Source organism: Mandrillus leucophaeus, unplaced genomic scaffold (genome assembly GCF_000951045.1).
Source record: "Mandrillus leucophaeus isolate KB7577 unplaced genomic scaffold, Mleu.le_1.0 Scaffold390, whole genome shotgun sequence".
Lineage (NCBI taxonomy): Eukaryota > Metazoa > Chordata > Mammalia > Primates > Cercopithecidae > Mandrillus > Mandrillus leucophaeus.
In genome coordinates this window covers 1,482,954-1,503,099 of record NW_012104143.1, presented here as the reverse complement: position 1 = coordinate 1,503,099, position 20,146 = coordinate 1,482,954, and the positions used below count along the sequence as shown (strand labels likewise).

At 44.7% G+C, this 20,146-nt stretch overlaps 1 protein-coding gene across 1 annotated transcript in view; it reads left to right on the top strand.

Moving 5' to 3' along the window:
• The first annotated feature begins 228 nt into the window (after nt 1–228).
• Nucleotides 229–20,146, top strand: part of LOC105547537 (nodal modulator 2) — a 77,515-nt gene continuing 57,597 nt past the window's right edge. The window contains exons 1-8 of the mRNA XM_011991190.1: nt 229–555; nt 4,721–4,810; nt 7,607–7,652; nt 10,925–11,025; nt 13,106–13,212; nt 15,440–15,533; nt 19,261–19,398; nt 19,728–19,817. Coding sequence (XP_011846580.1) covers nt 391–555; nt 4,721–4,810; nt 7,607–7,652; nt 10,925–11,025; nt 13,106–13,212; nt 15,440–15,533; nt 19,261–19,398; nt 19,728–19,817 — 831 coding nt within the window. The 5' untranslated portion in view covers nt 229–390. The remainder of the gene's footprint in view (nt 556–4,720; nt 4,811–7,606; nt 7,653–10,924; nt 11,026–13,105; nt 13,213–15,439; nt 15,534–19,260; nt 19,399–19,727; nt 19,818–20,146) is intronic.

Genomic DNA, 20,146 nt, shown 5'->3' with positions numbered 1-20,146 from the left:
ATGTGGGTCAGAAAGATTTGAGAAAGTTGTTAGATAATTCGACCAACAAAATCTCCCGTCCTTTCCAGCTGTGATGGTGAATTCTAAAGTAGAATTCATCTTTGGAGCTTCTCCCTGTAGGCCTGCACCTTGCGTTGCACCTGCCAGACGGTGCGCCGAGTCCTCCAGGCCTCTAGAAGGCAGAGATGGTCTAGTTTTCTTGCTGAGCATGCGCTGTAGTTCTCTCTTCTGGAGCTGTGCACGTGGGGTCGAAGCGCGCGTGCGCGGCGGCGGCGGCGGGGCGGGGCCTGAGCTGTCAGCCGGCCTAGGAGGAGGAAGGAGTCTGCGGCGTTGGGTGTGAGGGGCGGGACCGGGCTGCCTGCGGAGGGTCTAGCTGGGGGAGGTCGGGCCATGCTGGCGGGCCAGGGCGCTGGACCGCCGGGGCCCGCGGTGGTCGCCGCCGCGGTGGTGTTGCTGCTGAGCGGCGTGGGGCCGGCGCATGGCTCGGAGGACATCGTGGTGGGCTGCGGGGGCTTCGTCAAATCGGACGTGGAGATCAACTACTCACTCATCGAGGTGAGCGCCCACCCCGCGGCCCGGCGCCGACTCGCCGGCCGGTGGTTCAGCCCCCTGGGCCGCGCTGGCGTCGTCTCTGACACCGGGCGGCGTGGAGTCCTTGGAGCCCGTACCTCTTCCAAGGCTATGCTGTCCGCGGGCTCCCGGCAGCTCCTCCCCAGTCGCGCTGGAGGGGAGGTTTTTATCATGGGGTTATGTAAGGACTGAGGGGTGCCAGACCTCAGGTTCTTCAAAAGCCAGACTCCAGATTCCCGGAACCCAGACCCCAAATTCCTTGGAGCCCAGACCCCATTTCTTTAAAACTTAGACCCGAGATCTTCTCGAATCAGACCACCTGAAACTCAGATTTCCCCAAACCCATATTCTAGAACCTAGAGACTACATGTCTTATCCCCCAAACTCCACAGCCCAGACCCCTCCCGAAGTTCTGATCCACTGCTACTCCAAACCCTGCGGCATGATTGTAAAGAGCATCGATTCCCATCCCGTAGATTCTGACCTAGTAGATCAGCATTGGAAACCCTGGGGCCGGAAAGCTATTTTTTATTTCTCCCGCTCCCTTCTGCCTCTGAAAATGGAGAGTTGTCAGCTGCCCTGATTGCCTTAATGAGTAGTTATTGGAATTACCCTAGAGATTTGTGCTGAAGTTTTTTTTTTTTTCCAATTAAGTTGTAGTCCTGTTAAATGTTTATCAGCCCGGTGGGATTATGACCCTGAAAGGTTCCCGTAAAGAGGAAAGGGCTGGATGAAGGTAGGGGCAGAAGGTCATTTGTCCGGATAGTCGGGAGGGTACCAGAGCAAGGCCTGGGCCTCATTTTTGGAAGGAGATTTATGTTGGGGTAGGACAAGGAAGCGAAAAAGAGCAGGCGCCTCGGAGGTAATTTAGGAGAAAACGAAGGAAGAGGCTGGGAAATGCCAAAGAGAGGGACTGGGAAATAAGACCCCAAAGATCCCTGAAAGCACCTTTGAGCTGTTCCAGGGCTGGCAATGAACGGTGAAGCACTGTGTTCTGCAAAGCGGGTTGCTGAGGATTGGGGGAGGGCCAGGGAGTCAGTTCCACACCCCACTAGCTCTGCGACCTGCCCTTGCTCTAGGTCTCAGTTTTTGTACCTATAAGATGGTGCTGGGAGAGAAACAGTGGAACCCAGCAGATGCATTTCGTTAACAAGCGGATCCGTGATCTTCAAGGCCCCTTGCTTGCTGCTTTTTTACTCTGAAGAGGTCAGAGGTCAGGCATTGAATGAATCTACCCACTGGCAGTGGCAGGGCTCCTAGGATTTCCTGGGTACATGTTTCCGGGTGCCCATGCCACCTTCTGGGTCTGCCTTGGGGACATGGCGCGTTGAGGGTGGTATGACCGTAGATGGCACAGGGCATTTCAGAAGCTGCCCGGTAAGGCCTCTTGCAACTTGTAGTTTCCAGGGGTTCTGGAAGGAAGGAAAAGACAGACACCCCCCCTCCACCCCCACCCTCATACTAATAGTGACCTTGAGATCAGAGAGCAAGTTTTGTAACGCATTATGAAGTGTGTTCCTTAAGCCCAAGGGCTGCCTGTCCAGATGGTCTGGGACACTCATTCTTTCGTAATTCTGATTCTGAAATCAGGCATTTCCTACTGGCCATCTTGATGTAGATTACATTGGCGTCCTGTGTCCTGATGGTACTTTATGAAAGACGTAGAGATAATCAAGATGTTTCACAGTCATTTCTTGATTGTGTTTTTTGTGTTCCTAAGCAACTGTCTTCATTCTTCTCCAGCTTTCTCTCCTCCTGGGTGCTTTTATATCGTGTTCATTGAGTCAACAACTATTTATTGAGTCCCTGCGCATACTGAAACCTTGTCCCTGGTGTGGATATAGCAGTACAGTGAACAGAACAGACAAAATGCCCTACTCTCATGAGACTGACATTTTGTTCTCTAACAGGCAGCTTACAGTTAAAAAAAAAAATTATACCGGTTGCTAATGCTTTAACAATCAGGTGGTTTCACATTAAAAACTGGGTTCTTTATTTCTCTGGAAAACCATCTGATTTTTTGGGTTACCACACCTGGCTTGGGTTGTGTAGTGATCTGAATCCCTTTGGATGAATGCCTCTTGATGCTGACTCCCTAACCCCTCTAGGCTGGTGAATTTCCAGTCCCTGCCTTAAATGCATGCATCTGAATCTCTTTGTCACCTGTAACAAATTCACTGAGTACCTAGAGTAAGCAAGACACTGTCTCAGGCGCTGTGGAATGTAAATTGTGGTCACTGCCCTCAGAGAACTTTACATACAGGCTCCACATTACTTCACACCAATCCTTTCCCAAATGTTGGTGTTATGAGTTAGTCACTTTGTACATCTTCTTAGCTGGTAAGATTCGACTGTTTCATTGCAGCTTGTGTCATGGTCTGTTTCATGGTCACAGAACATTAGCGTTTTGGAGGTGAGGCTTTTAGATGCATCAGATCCAACTGTTTCGTTTTACAGACTTGGAAACTGAGCCTCAGAGTGGTTGAGCCATGCAGGTACATTTGGGAAATTTTCCTTGAGCCCAGTGTGTTCCCTGACTGTTACACTCTGTTGCCTTTTTCTTCAGAGAGAGAGATATTAAATAGTAATACAAGCTGCTTTTTCTATTTATTTTATTTTGAGACGGGGTCTCACGCTGTTGCTCAGGCTGCAGTACAGTGGCACCATCATAGCTCACCAAAGCCTCCGACTCCTGGCCTCAAGCAGTCCTCCTGCCTCAGCCTCCTGAGTGGCTGGGACTATAAGCACCTGCCATCATGACTAGCTAATTTTTTTTTTTTTTTTTTTAGTAGAAATGAGGTCTGGCTATGTTGTCCAGGCTGGTCTTGAACTCCTGGGCTCAAGTGATCCTCCTGCCTCAGCCTCTTGAGTGGCTGGGACTATAAGCACCTGCCATCATGCCTAGCTAATTTTTTTTTTTTTTAGTAGAGATGAGGTCTGGCTATGTTGTCCAGGCTGGTCTTGAACTCCTGGGCTCAAGTGATCCTCCTTCTTTGGCCTCCCAAAGTGCTGGGATTACAGGCATGAGCCACCATGCCTGGCCACAAACTGATTTTTCTTTGAATCCATATTCTGTAGCAGGTGCTTAGTATGCGTTGATGTGAATCTGTACAACCACATATAAGGGAGTGGCTCTCTGTCGACACCTGAAGAAACCGAACGTGAGCTTGCCCAAGGCCACACGACACGTGGAAGACCCAGACAGTATTTGGGCATCTTACTGGGTTAACACTTCGTGTCTGGTAATGCTCAGGATGTAAGAGTTTTAGAGAGTCCTTGGGGAGAGGGCAGATATTAAGTGTCATTTTAGTCTCTTTTTCTTCTGAGAATGAAAGTAATGAGAAAATTAAGTTTCTAGATGAACGTTGCTCCAAGTATTTGAAATTACTTAGAGCTAGTAAGGAAGATCTCTGGCCCTCATTCCAGACCTTTAGTTGAGAAACAGTGGTGGGCCTTAGTAATTTGTATTTTATTTTACTTTACTTTACTTTTATTTTATTATTATTATTTTTGAGACAGAGTCTTGCTCTGTCTCCCAGGCTGGAGTGCTGTGGCATGATCTTGGCTCACTGCAACCTCCGCCTCCTGGGTTCAAACAATTTTCCTGCCTCAGCCTCCCAAGTAGCTGGGACTACCGGTGCCTGCCACCATGCCTGGCTAACTTTTTTTGTATTTTTAGTAGAGACAGGGTTTCATCTTATTGGCCAGGCTGGTCTCAAATTCCTGACCTCAAGTGATCCGCCCACCTCAGCCTCCTGAAGTGCTGGGATTACAGGCAGGAGCCACCGCACCCAGCCAGGAATTTGCATGTTAATAAGCACCTTACTAATGGCAAAGTTTGCAAATTTGTTTTAGACCCAGAAACTTACAGGAGCAACCTAGAGACAGCCACTAAAATAAACAGAAAAGCATTGAAAAATAAGGCATTGTAATAGGCTGTAGGTGATTTCTAATCCGAAAAACATTGAGTCACGTGATTTGGGAGAGACTTTGTTGATTTCCCTCTGTCCCCAATAATGCTCCGTGTTAAAAGCTGGCATACAGTAGGTCCTCAGTGAATGCATACTGACTGAGTGTATTCAGGTGTAACACATGTAGTTCATTCCCAAAGGCAATGTTATGTTTTCTGTTTTCCTTCCTTCCTTTCCAGATAAAGCTGTACACCAAGCATGGGACTTTGAAATACCAGACAGACTGTGCCCCTAATAATGGCTATTTTATGATCCCTTTGTATGATAAGGTAAGAGGCGACTGCTTGTCACTTATGATGGGAAGTCACTAGTGTGCCTCACCAGGCTGCATTCACCGTGCCCTTTCCTACACTAGCAAATGCTCATCTGTTTGGTAAATTGTTAGTGGAATATGGTAATCCTAGGCACATTCGGAGGGAGACAACTTACAAACTGCCTTGGCGAATACAGTGGCTCTCTGTGTCTTTAGGGCCATTTGGCAATGTCTAGAGACGTTTTTGTTGTGACATCTGGCTGTGCACTACAGTTACCCAGTGAGTAGTGGCCAGGTGTGGAGCTAAAAGTGCTACAGTGCTGCCCACAACAGCCCAGATGTCAGTAGTGCCAGCGCTGAGAAACTGATTTCATAGAACCTGTTACTTGCAAGCAGCTTAAAGTATTGTTAAAACAATTGTACAAGTAGTATATGAATTCATGAACTTTGTGAAAAAAAGTCAAGGTCTTTAGAAGTATGTGAAATAAATTTGTACCCTTTTCCCTCCAATTTTACCTCCCTCTGTAGTGGTAACCTCTGATAAAGTTTTTTTTCCTTCTTCTTTTGAGGTGGAGTCTCACTCTGTCGCCCAGGCTGGAGTGCAGTGGTGTGATCTTGGCTCACTCCAACCTCCACCTCCCAGGTTTAACCATTTGCCTTCCTTAGCCTCCCAAGTATCTGGGATTACAGGCACATACCACCACACCTGGCTAATTTTTTGTATTTTTAGTAGCGACGGGGTTTGACCATGTTGGCCAGGCTGGTCTCGAACTCTTGACCTCAAGTGAACCACCTGCCTCAACCTCCCAATGTGCTGGGATTACAGGTGTGAGCCACTGTTCCCGGCCCTCTTATAACATTTTGATGTGCATCCTAACAGATTGCTTTCTACTTATAGTTATTCAGATAGCCACGGACACATATGCATATGCATATATGCAAATACAGACAAGCACACATGCACATAGATTTGTATCCACAAACACCTCTATCTATACAATCCCATCCTCCCACATATAAACCTTTTATTTGGAAATACAGATTCATAGGAAGTTGCAAAAATAGTCAATATACATAGTTTTGATTTTGATATAGTTTTTAATACAAATGGAATCAAACAATAGGATTTATTCTGCAGTTTCATTTTTTCCCCCGTGTTAATGCTTTCAACACCAGAGGGACATTTGGTTTTCCCCCTTGTGTGCTTTCAACATTAGCATAGATAGATCTACTGCCTGTTTTTTTTTTTTTTTGAGATGGAGTCTCACTCTGTCAGCCAGGCTGGAGTGCAGTGGCATGATCTCGGCTCACTGCAACCTCCGCCTCCCGGGTTCCAGTGATTCTTCTGCCTCAGCCTCCTAAGTAGCTGGGATTACAGATACCCACCAGCACGCCCAGCTAATTTTTTTTTGTATTTTTAGTAGAGATGGGGTTTCACCATGTTGGCCAGGCTGGTTTGATCTGCCCACCTCAGCCTCCCAGGGTGCTGGGATTATAGGCATGAGCCACCATGCTTGGCCTACTGCCTTCTTTTTAATTGCTGCGTAGTGTGTCAGAGTCAAACCCAAACTGTAATTTATTTAACTACTTGGGCATATAGACTTTCCTCAATTTTAAAATAATGGTAATTTTAAAATAACACACCAGGAAATATTCTTGAACTTAACTATTCATCTAGAATGCATAGGATTGATTTCTAGAGGTAGACTAGCTGGGTCTGTCCTGAAATCTGTTTAATTAATTTTTACATAGTATCAGTATCAGTCTCAAGAAACCAGGAGGCCGGATGTGGTGGCTCATGCCTGTAATCCTAGCACTTTGGGAGGTTGAGGCAGGTGGATTGCCTGAGCTCAGGAGTGCGAATCCAGCCTGGGCTACATGGTGAAACCCTGTCTCTACTAAAATACAAAAAAATTAGCCGGGTGTCGTGATGCATGCCTGTAGTCCTGGCTACTTGGGAGGCTGAGGCAGGAGAATCGCTTAAACCTAGGAGACGGAGGTTACAGTGAGCCGAGATCGCACCATTTCACTCCAGCCTGGGCAACAGAGCGAGATTCTGTCTCAAAAAAAAAAAAAAAAAAAAAAAGCAGATTGATAAGTAAAATCTAGTTTTATTTTATTTATTGAATTAATGAGTTAATGTATTGTTTAGAGACAGGATCTCCCTCTGTTGCTCATGCTGGAGTGCAGTGGCGTGATTCTGGTTCACTGCAACATTGACCTCTTGGGCTCAAATGATCCTCCTGCCTCTGCCTCCTGAGTAGCTAAGACTTTAGGCGCCTGCCACCTCACCCAGCTAATTTTTTAAGAATGTTTTTGTATAGATGGGGTCTTACTATGTTGCTTAGGCTGGTCTTGAACTCCTGGCCTCAGGTGACCCTCCTGCCTTGGCCTCCCACAGTGTTGGGATTATAGGTGTGAAGTACCGTGCCTGGCCAAATCCAGTTTTAAGAAGTGACTTTAGTTCCTGAAGATACATGCTAACTTTTGCAACTGTAGGCATGTGAGGGCTTAATGAGACTTTATGTTTAGTATTAAAAGACAGTGAGTGGCCAAACCTAGTGTCTTTAGAACTCATGAATGGCTTCAGCACTGTCTTCTGATTGTTTAGATGAAAACTTCTGGTGTGCAACTTCAGCTTGTAGCATCTGAAGAGAATCACAGTGCTCAGTACCATTTAGGAGAACAAGGCTTGCCCTTAGAATTTCATTTCCGGTGTAAAAATTTTAGATGAAATGATAACACTAAAATAAATTAAACCAGAGTCACAATTCTCATTTCCTGAAATTACATTTTCTTTTTTTTCTTTTAGGGGGATTTCATTCTGAAGATTGAGCCTCCCCTAGGGTGGAGTTTTGGTAAGTTAACTGAATCACTAGACATTCTTTGTAAAAGATTAGCTGATATGCCAAATGTTAATTTAGGCCAGCAGAGTGCATAAACTATTAAAATATTAAGGATCATTTCCAGTATGGAGGAGGGTTTGTATTCCTCCCCTCCCTGCCCCCATCACTCTGGTTGAGTTTGGATATACCTTAATCTACCTTAAGGCTTTCTGTCACCTTTGAAAAATAGACATCTTTTCTGGTACCTTTTTGGAAACTCTGCCCTTGCAGTTTCACTCATTATGTGGCCGTAGAACTGTACAGAAACCAAGAGTGGGGACTTGGTTCCTGTCCCAGGATGGCTTCTTTTTCAGCCCCCTCAGTTTTTTTATTTTTTATGAAATTAATTGAAACATTTAAACATGGTGAGATTTGTCATAAAAACCCAGATTTATGTCCCACGAGATGAGAAAACTGTCAGCCTTAAGCCTTACCAGTTAAATAACCTTGGATAAGTTACTTCCCCGCTGTCAGCCTTGCTCCTCACTGTCGAGCTAGGGGTCGTTATAGTCCCTTCCCCCCAGGGTACTTGGAAGATTAATAAACCAATACTGAGTGTTCAGAGTGGCTGGCATGTAATTAGCAAGCACTCAGTATTCAGAAACAGCCCTTCTGCACACATCCCAACAAAAGCTGCAAACTTTCTTCATATAACTGCCTTCAAGCATAGCTGGAGAGTTGGGGATGGGGTTGAGATCAGAAGAGTGCGTCTGTTTTGATGTAGTTTACAGTTTTGAAGGGGAGAGACTCTTGATGTTTCAGTAGAGCAGGTGTGAGTGACCCCAGTCCATGGCCTGGGGAGAGGAGTAGGGACCACCATTGTTGATATCAGGCTTGCTTGTGCCTTAGAGAAGGAAGAATTTAGCACCTGTGATCACCAAGGCTAAGATGAAGCTTAGGCAGCTTGACAGCTAATTTGGCTCTGTGGGAGCATCTCTTTATCAGTTTGTAGTCAGGGGTGGCAGGGAGGGGGGGTGCCTGGCTGGTACATTCCAGAAAGCTGGAGAGGAATGCAGCCCTGCTCATGGCCAAAGCAGAAGTCCAGATTGGTGGCCTGGAGGAGTGTTGTGTTTGCCACATCCCACCGCCCCCACCGCGACTGGTGCTGTTGATAAGCTTTTTAATTGAATTATACTTTCAGGAAAGTGCCCTGGATGAATTTTCACTAAGTGAACACACCCATGTATCCACCATCCAGATGATGAGATAGTACTTCACCAGCACCCCAGAAGTCCCCATCCTGGGTGCTCATTAGCCATCCCGCCCCACCCCCCCAGGTGACCACCACCCTGACCTTCTACAAATTAAAGATCCATTTGGTCTGTTTTGAACTTTATACAAATGCAATCATGCAGGGTACTTTTTAATATCTGGTTTCTTTCACTCAACATTGTGAGCGTTATCTGTATCATTTGTAGCTCTAGTTCGTTCTCTTTGCTGTTCAGAATTCTGATGCATAAATATAAAATGATTTATATTTTATAAAATATTTACATTTTATTTTATTTATTTTTTTCATTTTTTGAGACTGAGTCTTGCTCTGTTGCCCAGGCTGGAGTGTGATCTTGGTTCACTGCAACTTCTGCCTGGGTTCAAGCAATTCTTGTGCCTCAGCCTCCTGAGTAGATGGGATTACAGGTGTGGACCACCACACCCGGCTAATTTTTGTATTTTTAGTAGAGATAGGGTTTCACCATGTTGTCCCAGGCTGGTCTCGAACTCCTGACCTCAAGTGATCTGCCCGCTTTGGCCTCCCAAAGTGTTGGGATTACAGGCATGAGCCACCACGTCTGGCCTATATTTATATTTTATATTCATATTTTATATCAGTGATCTCTCCTATTGTTGATGGCCATTTGGGTTGCTTCCCAGTTTTGGCCACTGAAGAGTAGCACTCCTGTGAATATTCTTGTATGTATATTTTGATACACATGTGTCTGCATTTTTGCTGAGTATATCACAGGCGTAAAGTTGCTGAACCATAGAGTTGATACATGTTCAGCTTTAGGTGTTTCCAAACATCCAAAGTGGATGCGCCAGTTTGTGCTTTCCCAGCAGTGTACAAGGGTTTCCATTGCTCCACATCCTAGCCTACCCTTGGTATTGTCAGCTTTTATAATTTTAGCCCTTCTGGTGGGGGTGTGGTATTATCTCACTGTGGCCTTGATTTACATTCCTCTGATGGCCAATGAGGTTGTACACTTTTTCGTATGTTTATGTTTATTTGCCATGGGCTAGCTATTTTTGTAAGGTTCCTGTTCAAGTCTTTTGCCCATTTTTTATTGGAGTCTTTGCATGTGTGTGTGTGTGCACATGCGTGTGCAAGCATGTGTGTAATTCATCTTACCGGAAAATCTCATCTCATGGTTTTTCATTTTTTTCTCTACTCATTACTGCACATTCTTCCTAACCTTTCAAAAACTCAACCTTAACCCCTATTATGATGAACTCTTCAGTTAAAAAAAAAATGGAGTTAATTGCTGATATTGAAAAATCAAGAGATGGTATATAAAATCCAGATTTCCAGTTTTTCGGAGAAGTTGGAAGCTCTGGCAAAGCATGGCAGTGGTTGGCAGACTTGAGTGGCGGTTGTCCCCTTTCAATTTGCCATAGTCCCCCTGAGGATACTCCGCTCACTTTGAACCTGTGAGGCCCCTGTGGCCTTGGAGTTTGTGGTCCTGGTTTAACATGGCTGAGCTCATGCACTTGGTAAGGGAACAGATCCACAGCCAGACTTTTAGGGTTGAATTGGGGCTCTGTCACTCAGAAGCTCTGTGATCTTGGGAGCTCCTTTAACCTTCCTGTGCCTTAATTTACCCCTCAGTAAATTGCAGCTATTACTGCCTGCCTCTTAAGATAATTGTGAGGATTAAAGGCACTCAGCTCAGTGCCTGGTCGGTGATGAGTATTCAGTAAATACAGTTATTTGGTGCTCACTGAATTTTCACTGGAACTCTGAGATACAACTTGGCTGAAAGGCTGTCGTAAAATTGTTTTATACTCTAAACACGAGTTCCCTCTGGGGCAGGAAACCAGGAGGCTAGGGGGATAGGGGTGAGAGAGAGACTTTTCCCTGAATACCTTTTTGTACCTCTGGATTTGGAAACACACGAGCGTATTAAGTGTTCAAAAGTAAAATGAAAACTTAACAATAAAAATACGTTCTACTTAGGTTCACTGTACCCCACAACTAAGCTTGCCTCTGTGTCTTGTGCCCCTGTTTCCTCCCCCGCTTCATCCCTCAGAGCCGACGACCGTGGAGCTCCATGTGGATGGAGTCAGTGACATCTGCACAAAGGGCGGGGACATCAACTTTGTCTTCACTGGCTTCTCTGTGAACGGCAAGGTTTGTCTTTGGAACTTGATTATTTTTCCTGTTCACTCTATAATGTATACTAAATCCTTTAAAAGATACAGGATATTTTAACCCGGGGACTTTGATCCCACAGGGGACCCATGGAAAAGTGGCAAGAGAGCCTGTGAACTCTGTGCTTCAATCTGTGTAGAACGCAACAGGAGTGCTTAGGAGCGAGATTGAGGTTGCTGGTCATCCCCTCTGCTTCCAGAGCATAGGCTGTTGGTGTATTTGTTTATTTATTATTATTATTATTGTTATTATTATTATTATTATTTTTGAGACGGAGTCTCGCTCTGTCGCCCAGGCTGGAGTGCAGTGGCCAGATCTCAGCTCACTGCCAGCTCCGCCTCCCAGGTTCACGCCGTTCTCCTGCCTCAGCCTCCCAAGTACCTGGGGCTATAGGCGCCCGCCACCTCGCCCGGCTAGTTTTTTGTATTTTTTAGTAGAGACGGGGTTTCACCGTGTTAGCCAGGATAGTCTCGATCTCCTGACCCAGTGATACGCCCGTCTCGGCCTCCCAAAGTGCCGGGATTACAGGCTTGAGCTACCCCACCCGGCCAATTATTTTGAGACAGGGTGTAGATCTGTTGCCCAGGCTGGTGTGCAGTGGTGCAATCTTGACTCACTACAGCCTCCACCTCCCAGGGTCAAATAATTCTCCTGCCTCACCCTCCCGAGTAGCTAGGATTACAGGCATGCGCCACCATGCCCAGCTAATTTTTGTATTTTCAGTAGAGACTGGCTTTCGCTGTGTTGGCCAGGCTGGTCTCAAACTCCTGACCTCAGGTGATCCACCCGCCTCCACCTCCCGCAGTGCTGGGATTACAGGTGTATGCTGTGCACCCAGCCGCTGTTAGTGTTTATGCCAGGGATGGCCTTTTACAGGGATGCCGAGTTGGAAGGATGCACTCCTTAAGCCTTGTGGCATCTTGCTGTCCCTGTGGGTGAACTGAAGTCAGCTTCTTCCAGAGACAGCATGCATCTGCTTCTGCCACTCACCTGGGAGGATTCCCATCATTTAAATTCTGAGATATTTTTGGACCGCCGTGGTGGTATGAATTTAGAGTGCTAACGGGTGTGTCTCCCAGCTCCCGCGGTTCAGATTCTCGGGGGAGACTCGTTTTTCTTCCACCCGCCCTGTGCCTGAGGTTGAGATGTGCTTCCTTCCTTCCCGTCCTTTTCTTCATGATGGGCTTCTTTCTCCTCTGCCTTTGCGGCGAGGGGGAGGCCCTTCCATCCCAGCTGTATATGTGGGCTTCTTGTTGAGATGGGGATCTGGGTAGTTTTTTCTTTCTCAATGGTTTGCACAATAATGGTGAATCTTTTTTTTTTTTTTTTTGAGACAGAGTCTCACTCTGTGGCCTAAGCTGGAATGCAGTAGTAGTGCAGTCTCTCTCACCACAACCTCTACCTTCTGGGTTCGACCAGTTCTCCTGCCTCAGCCTTCCCAGTAGCTGGGATTATCGGCATGTGCCACCAGACTCAGCTAATTTTTATATTTTTATTTTTGTGTATATTTACTTATTTATTTATTTTTTAAGATGGAGTCTCCCTCTGTCACCCAGGCTGGAGTGCAGTGGTGCGATCTCAGCTCACTGCAACTTCTGCCTCCCGGGTTCAAGCAATCCTCCTGTCTCAGCCTCCAGAATAGCTGGGACTGCAGGCATGTGCCATGGCGCCCAGCTAATTTTTGTATTTTTTGTAGAGACGAGGTTTCACCATGTTGGCCAGGCTGGTCTCAAACTCCTGACCTCAAGTGATCTGCCTGCCTCAGCCTCCCAAAGTGCTGGGATTACGGGCATGTGCCACCACACCCGGCTAGACCAATAATGGTAAATCTATAACTGATGATGTCTTAGATTCATTGAAACAGAGAGTCTTATTTTACTGTCACTGTTCCCTCTCCTACTTCATCCCCAGGAAACATATCCATGATTTATATCGTCTTTTCAATGGGATTCTTGACCCAAAGGTTTCTGGCTCCACCTGGGAGTTGTAAGCAGGACTGCCAGTGCTTTGAGAGGAGGGTACTTTGCTTGGTGGGCCCTAACCTTCTTCTCCATGGCAGGTCCTCAGCAAAGGGCAGCCCCTGGGTCCTGCGGGAGTTCAGGTGTCTCTGAGAAACACTGGGACCGAAGCAAAGATCCAGTCCACAGTTACGCAGCCCGGCGGAAAGTGAGTAGCGTCCTGTCTCCCAGTCTTGCCTTAGAGCCAGGCTGTGACAGGGGTCATGGAGCTGGGTTTGGGAGTTTGGATTCAGGGAGTCCTGGTTTCATATTCTGATTCAGCCTCTTAATTTTGGGTGAGTTCATGCCCCTCAGAGTGCTGCATTCCCCAAGTGTGAAATGGAAGCTGTTTGACCCATCTTGCCTAGCATTGATGGTATGGATGATTAAATATGAGTTAATACTGACCAGGCACATTGGCTTGCACCTGTAATCCCAGCACTTTGGGAGGCCAGGGTGGGAGGATCACTTGAGTTCAGGAGTTTGAGACCAGCCTGGACAACATAAGGAGACTCAATCTCTACAAACAATTTAAAAAATTATATCAAGCAGAGTCCCATGGGGGAAAAAAATTAGTTGGATGTGGTGGCATGCTCCTGTGGTCCCAGCTACTCAGGAGGCTGAGGCAGGAGGATTGCTTGAGCCTGGAAGATTGAGGCTACAGTGAGTCGTGATCACGTGCCACTGTGCTCCAGCCTCGTCAACAGAGCAAGAGCCTGTCTCAAACAAACAAAAAAAGAGTTAATACCCATAAAGCACCTGCTTCAAGGCCTGGGGCTTTGTGGGTCTTCATTTAGCAGCTCAGCCTGGCTCTGGAGCCTGCTAGCCTGGGCTTAAATCCCAGCGCCCCCATTTGCTGGCTGGTTGACCTGGGGCAAGATGCTTAACCCTTCTGTGCCTCAGTTTCCTCTTTTGTAAATGAAGATAATTGTGGAACCTACCTCCTAAGGTTACTGGAAAGATGAAATTAATATTATTACTTCAAGCTGCCTGGCATATTAGATCAAATAGGTTAGCTTAGTTATGATTAGAAAAATCATTATCATTATTATATCAAAACTGTTTTGTAGTCGGAACTGATGCTTAACGGATCTTGCTGAATCAGATTTAAAGCATTTATTTAATGGATGTATATAGTTGAGTTGTAAATGTTAACAGACATGCCAAGATTAATGCCAGAATAGTTCATACTGATAATTCCGAAAGCGTTCAAATCTTTACTAACTCCGTTAATATACAAACTGACTAAATGGCAAAATAGAATTTTATAATGAGTCTGTCAATAAGTTATTCAATTTTAAGGTTACTATTGTTGAAACTACTTTTCATTTTGAAATAACATTTACTTCTGCTTGACTGGTGCCTCTCCAGCTCTGGTGTGTAGCAGGAATATGGAGCTGTATTTTTTTTTTTTCTGGGCTAGTAGTTTGGTGTTGACCTTACTAGAAAAAAATAGTGTCTTGAGCCTTCTGAATACCTTTCAACTGCACTGACTGAAACAGTGAAACTTGTAGCACTGGGCTGTTATGAAAATGAAATAGAAACTCAGTCTTAGCAGTACTTGATAGTAACATGATTTCCAAGCCCTATCCAGTTATTACAGGCAAGATTTGATACAATAAAATACCACAGAAGAAGAAATCAAATGCGTTTTCTAGTTCATTTCACTGGAATTAGCCTTCTAATTTGTCAGTTGCCTTACAAATTTGAAGGGATAAACATGTTAGCATACTGGCAGCAGCATTTCCAGCCTTAGCTCTGCTCACTCTGGTGTTAGTCTGCCTATGGCTAGGAGAGTATTTTCATCAGCTGCTGGTTTCTTATCTCAGTTGCTTTGTGCAGAAACCCAGAATGGCTTATCTGTGTTTCTCTAAAGGCTTTTTTGTGGGATTCAAAGCTTGTCATGGTTTACCCCACCCTGTGTCATTGGCATCATCTTGTGTCAGCGTCCCCCTCAGCCTGTGCATCTGTTCTGTTCTTTTCATCCCACTTCTCCCTTCCCACATGTTCCCTTGGACACTTCTGTCCCCTTCTCCTTGTCAGTTCACGCCTGTCACCTCTGTCAAACCCAGTCGAATGTTCTGTGACTGATCGCTGCTGTGCTACAAGGACTGGTTTTATGCCAGAAATCCTTGAGATTAAGGGAGATGGAAGCCCTCTCCTTCCTGTCAGCACGTGGAGCACCCCTCTTGGCACACAGTAAATGCTCAATAAGTGCTCTTTGATGCAGATTTGCACAGTGAAGAATTGAATTTCATTCATGCTCATTTAACAAGCTAATGGCAAGCTTGCAATAATTCTAACATTATTTTCTTGTCATAAAATTACATTAGTCATAAAATTAGAAATACTTGGGTTGTTTGGAGAAAGCTAAATGGTTATTTTGTATTTCTTAGGTTTGCATTTTTTAAAGTTCTGCCTGGAGATTATGAAATCCTCGCGACTCATCCAACCTGGGCGTTGAAAGAGGTGAGTGTGACGGCTACGTCTGTAGCCATGCCAATAATATGCTGGTCTTGGGACAAATGTAGGACTTTTCAATTTAGGATATGAAAAGAATTTATGGTTTTTCCAGGACTAGATGAAGAACCAGTGGTGCCGTTGATTAGTTTGGTGGTTATTTATAAGGTGCAACTCCTCACTGTAGCAGATGTTGCTTGTGTTGGTTTCAGTTTTAGGTGACAGTGTTGTCTTCCTGCTGTGAAATAGATCTGTTTTATTAACTATAGCTATTTTAAACTAAATCAACAACAGAAGGCCCTGATGAGATTTATTTGTTGTTCTTTTTTCAGCCTGAAACAGAAATCTGTAAATATACTAAACATTCTAGAAACTGTGGTACGTGTGCCCAAGGAGAATGTATAAGAATGTTTATTGCAGCTTTGTTTGTAATAGCAAAATATTGTAAACAACCTAAATGCCTTTTAAGAGAAGAATGGATTGGGGTTCCATCATACAGTAGGCTGCTGTACGTCAGCAGTAATGAATGAACCAGAGCTACATATATCAGTGTAACTACATTTAAAAACAGAGTTGAAGGAAATATGATTTTAAATACTTGTGATAACATCATTTATGGATATAGTTTTTTTTTTTTTTTCTTTTTTTAAGACGGAGTCTCACTCTGTTGCCCAGCGTGGAGTTCAGTGGTGTGATCTTGGCTCATTGCAGCCTCAGCCTCCTGTGTCCAAGCGAGTCTCCTGCTTCAGTCTCCTGAGCAGCTGAATTACAGAGATGCACCACCACGCCCAGCTAATTTTTGTATTTTTAGTATAGGTGGGATTTTGCCATGTTGGCCAGGCTGGTCTCAAACTCCTGGCCTCAAATGATCCACCAGCCTTGGGCTCTCAAAATGGCGGGATTACAGGCGTAAACCAGTGCATTTGGCCAGATACAGTCTTTTTTTTTTTTTTTTTCCAACAGGATCTTGCTCTGTTGCCCAGTCTAGAGTACAGTGACATATTTGTGGCTCATTGCAGCCTCTGGTTCTTGGCCTTCAGCGATCCTTCCACCCTGGCCTCCCAAGGGTCTGGAACTGCAGGCGTGTGCCGCTTTACCTAGCTAAGGATGCAGTTTTTTTTTTTTTTTTTTTTGAGATGGAGTCTTGTTCTTCTTGTTGCCCAGGCCGGAGTGCAGTGGTGCGATCTCGGCTCATTGCAACCTCTGCCTCCCAGGTTCAAGCGATTCTCCTGCCTCAGCCTTCTGAGTAGCTGGGATTACAGGTGCCTGCCACCATGTCCAGTTAATTTTTTGTTTTTAGTAGGAACAGGGAGGATACAGTCTTATGTTGAAAAATTATGAAGACATACATGGGAATAGCAGACACTGTTCAAAATGATACTGACTTCTAGAGAAAAAGGAGGAGGGGGACTTGGGGGTATGCCATCATCTTGAATTTGTTTTTATTTAACTTCTTTAGTTGGTTAGAAGGTACATAAATGTTCTTTAGCATATCTTGCTTTATTTGACTGAAATAGTTTATAGTCCATGATCAAAGGAACTCCACCTACTAGGTGAGGTTCTGTAATAGCTGTGAAAGACCAAATTAAAATAAGATTAAGGGACATCTTGACGTGTTAGCTTCTGTGTTAGTATAGAAGCTGTATCTCATTTTTGCTAAGAAGCATTGGAATCAGTATTTCAGCTTCTACCCTATAGGTTTTATTATTTTTTTACTCTGTAGGTTTTATGCATTTATAATTGATGATGTTTCACACCTGGATGTCTCTTCTTACTGTTTATGACTTTTGGTTCTGGGGGTTTTTCTCTTCTGCAGCAACATTTAAAAATATTTTATTCAAGGCTGGGCGCAGTTACTCATGCCTGTAATTCCAGCACTTTGGGAGGCTGGGTGGGCGGATCACTTGAGGTCAGGAGCTCGAGACCAGCCTGGCCAACGTAGTGAAACCGCATCTCTACTAAAAATACAAAAAAATTAGCCAGGAATGGTGGCATGCGCCTGTAATCCCAGCTACTCGGGTGGCTGAGGCAGGACAATTGCTTGAACCTGGGAGGTGGAGGTAGCAGTGAGCCAAGATTGCACCACTGCACTTCAGCCTAGGTGACAGAGTGAGACTCCGTCTCAAAAAAAAAAAAAAAAAATTTGAAATGAAAGGGCTTATACATTTATAAATAGAAGAGATTTTAAGGTTTACATTGTATGTTAATTGTCTGCATAGAAGAATCTGAGTTTATTATTATGAGATTGGGATTTTAAAGTAAAGCATGTTGTTAGAAGTTGGGATAATGTTTATCCTCCTCCGAGGGTTAGTGACCGGAAGCAAGTGTGAGGGGCACTTCTGGCTTGCTGGTGCTATTTATTCTGCCGGGTAACGAGTGCCCAGCTTGTGACAAGCCCTGTGCTGTGTGCTTAGAGTATGCGCGCTTGTCTTTGTGTAAATTGTACCTTAACAAAAATGTTTAAAAATATACACATATTGTGAAAAGAACAACTTAGGACAAATTAAACAGAGTTTAATTGGGCACAGAACAGTTTGTCAATTGGGCAGCCTCCTGAGCCAGAATAGGTTTACAGCGACTGTGGCACTGTTGTGTGATTGCAAAGGGATTATGGACAGAAAAAGAAAGTGATGGACAGAAAGCGGAAGTGAGGGACAGAAACGGTTGGATTGGTTACAGCTGGACGTTTGTTTTATTTGCACATGGTTTGAACAGTTGGCCGCCTGTGAGTAGTTGAAGGATGGCTGCTGCAATTGGCTGAGACTTGGCACTATGTACGGAGAAACCTTTAGGCCAAACTTAAAGTATGTAAGGAGGCAGCTTTAGGCTGATCTTCAGTTAACACTGTATATCATTAAACATCGTAAAAAAGCAAAATACGCTCATTAAAAAAAATTGGAACATATAGAGGAATATAAAGCAGTGGAAACAAAGTTAGAAATGTTGGAAGGTGGAAAAGTATACAAGTAAAATACCACCGTATAGATAAAATCATTATCATTTACATTTTGCCACATTTCCTTTCACTTCATTTTGGGCATTGAAAAATAGTAATGGGCCAGGCGTGGAGGCTCACGCCTATAATCCCAGCACTTTGGGAGACTGAGGCGGGTGGATCACCTGAGGTCAGGAGTTCAAGAACAGCCTGGCCAACACGGTGAAACCCCGTCTCTACTAAAAATACAAAAATTAGCCAGGCATGGTGGCGGGCGCTGGTAATCCCCGCTATTTGGGAGGCTGAGGCTGGAGAATCGCTTGAACCCAGGAGGCAGAGGTTGCAGCTGTCTCTTATACACATCTAGATGTGTATAAGAGACAGATGTGTCTCTGTTGACTCACAAGACATTGCACATCTACACTGAGAGGCAGTGGTATGTGATGGAAGGTACACAGGCTTTGAAATCAGACCTGGGTTTAAACAAATCTCAGGTTTAAACAAATGCCTCTTCCTAGCTGTGCGACCCGGGGCCAGTCACATTACCTTCCTGAGCCTCCGTTTCCTTATTTGGAGAATGGTGACCCATTATAAGGAAGGACAGTCATGTCATTTTTCCTGAGAAGACAGTGGCAGTTTTTAACTTTACAACTTGAATGTCAAGATTTTTGTTCCTTTTATCTGTATTAATGTGTCTTAGATTTCAGAAATACATATATTGACGTGAAACTTACAGAAATTTTCCTATGATGTGGCTAATTGACGATGTTCAGAACATGTAAATGGAAAAGGAAGTCTTGTCTTTTTTTTCCCCCGGCATAGGATGTCCTGGGCTGCAATGTCTCACCAGTGTCTGGGTTCCAGCACCAAGACGAGAGTCTCGTGTATTTGTGCTACACGGTCTCCAGAGAAGATGGCTCGTTCTCCTTCTACTCCTTGCCAAGTGGGGGCTACACGGTGGTGAGTGAAGCAGATTTCCGTTCTGTCTATGTCTGGGACTCTCATGACACAGTAAAAGCCAATGCTGTTTGGGTGTTAAAGGAAAAGATGGTTGGCCTGCAGTTCTCTGTAAACGCTGTTAAGAAGTAACTTAAGATGAGACACTCACCCCTTAGTAATAGCTACCAAAAGGGCAAGGCTTCCTCTTTTCAAATCTGCAATAGTTATGATGAGCATTTCTCTTGGCTTGTCTTGAACCCCTTGTCATTTGTGGGCTGCTAGATCGAGTATTAATATTGCTGATTGATCATGTTTGTGGTTCTTAGTGATTAACAGACTCTTCCTTCCAGATTCCGTTCTATCGAGGGGAGAGGATTACCTTTGATGTGGCGCCTTCCAGACTTGACTTCACAGTGGAGCACGACAGCCTGAAAATCGAGGTAAGGCTTTCCTGTCTTCTGGAGGGACAGGTGTTTGAGTTCCCATCCCTAGGCACAGGTGTTGCAAACATGTTTAAAAAAAATCGATTATTTTTTCTGGAAGGGCTGTTGGAAAAAGTGCAATCTGGTATTATGTTCTTGCACATGATGTCCTTATTGTAGAGAACTGGATTCCTAGTTAAATCTCCCCATTCAGTGAAATATATTTATTGAGTGCCAGTGACATATATTTCAGGCACCATTCCAGGACTAGGGATACAGCTGTGACCAAAAGAGGCAAAAATTCTTGTCCCTGTGGACCTCATTTTTTTTTTTTTTTTTTTTTTTTT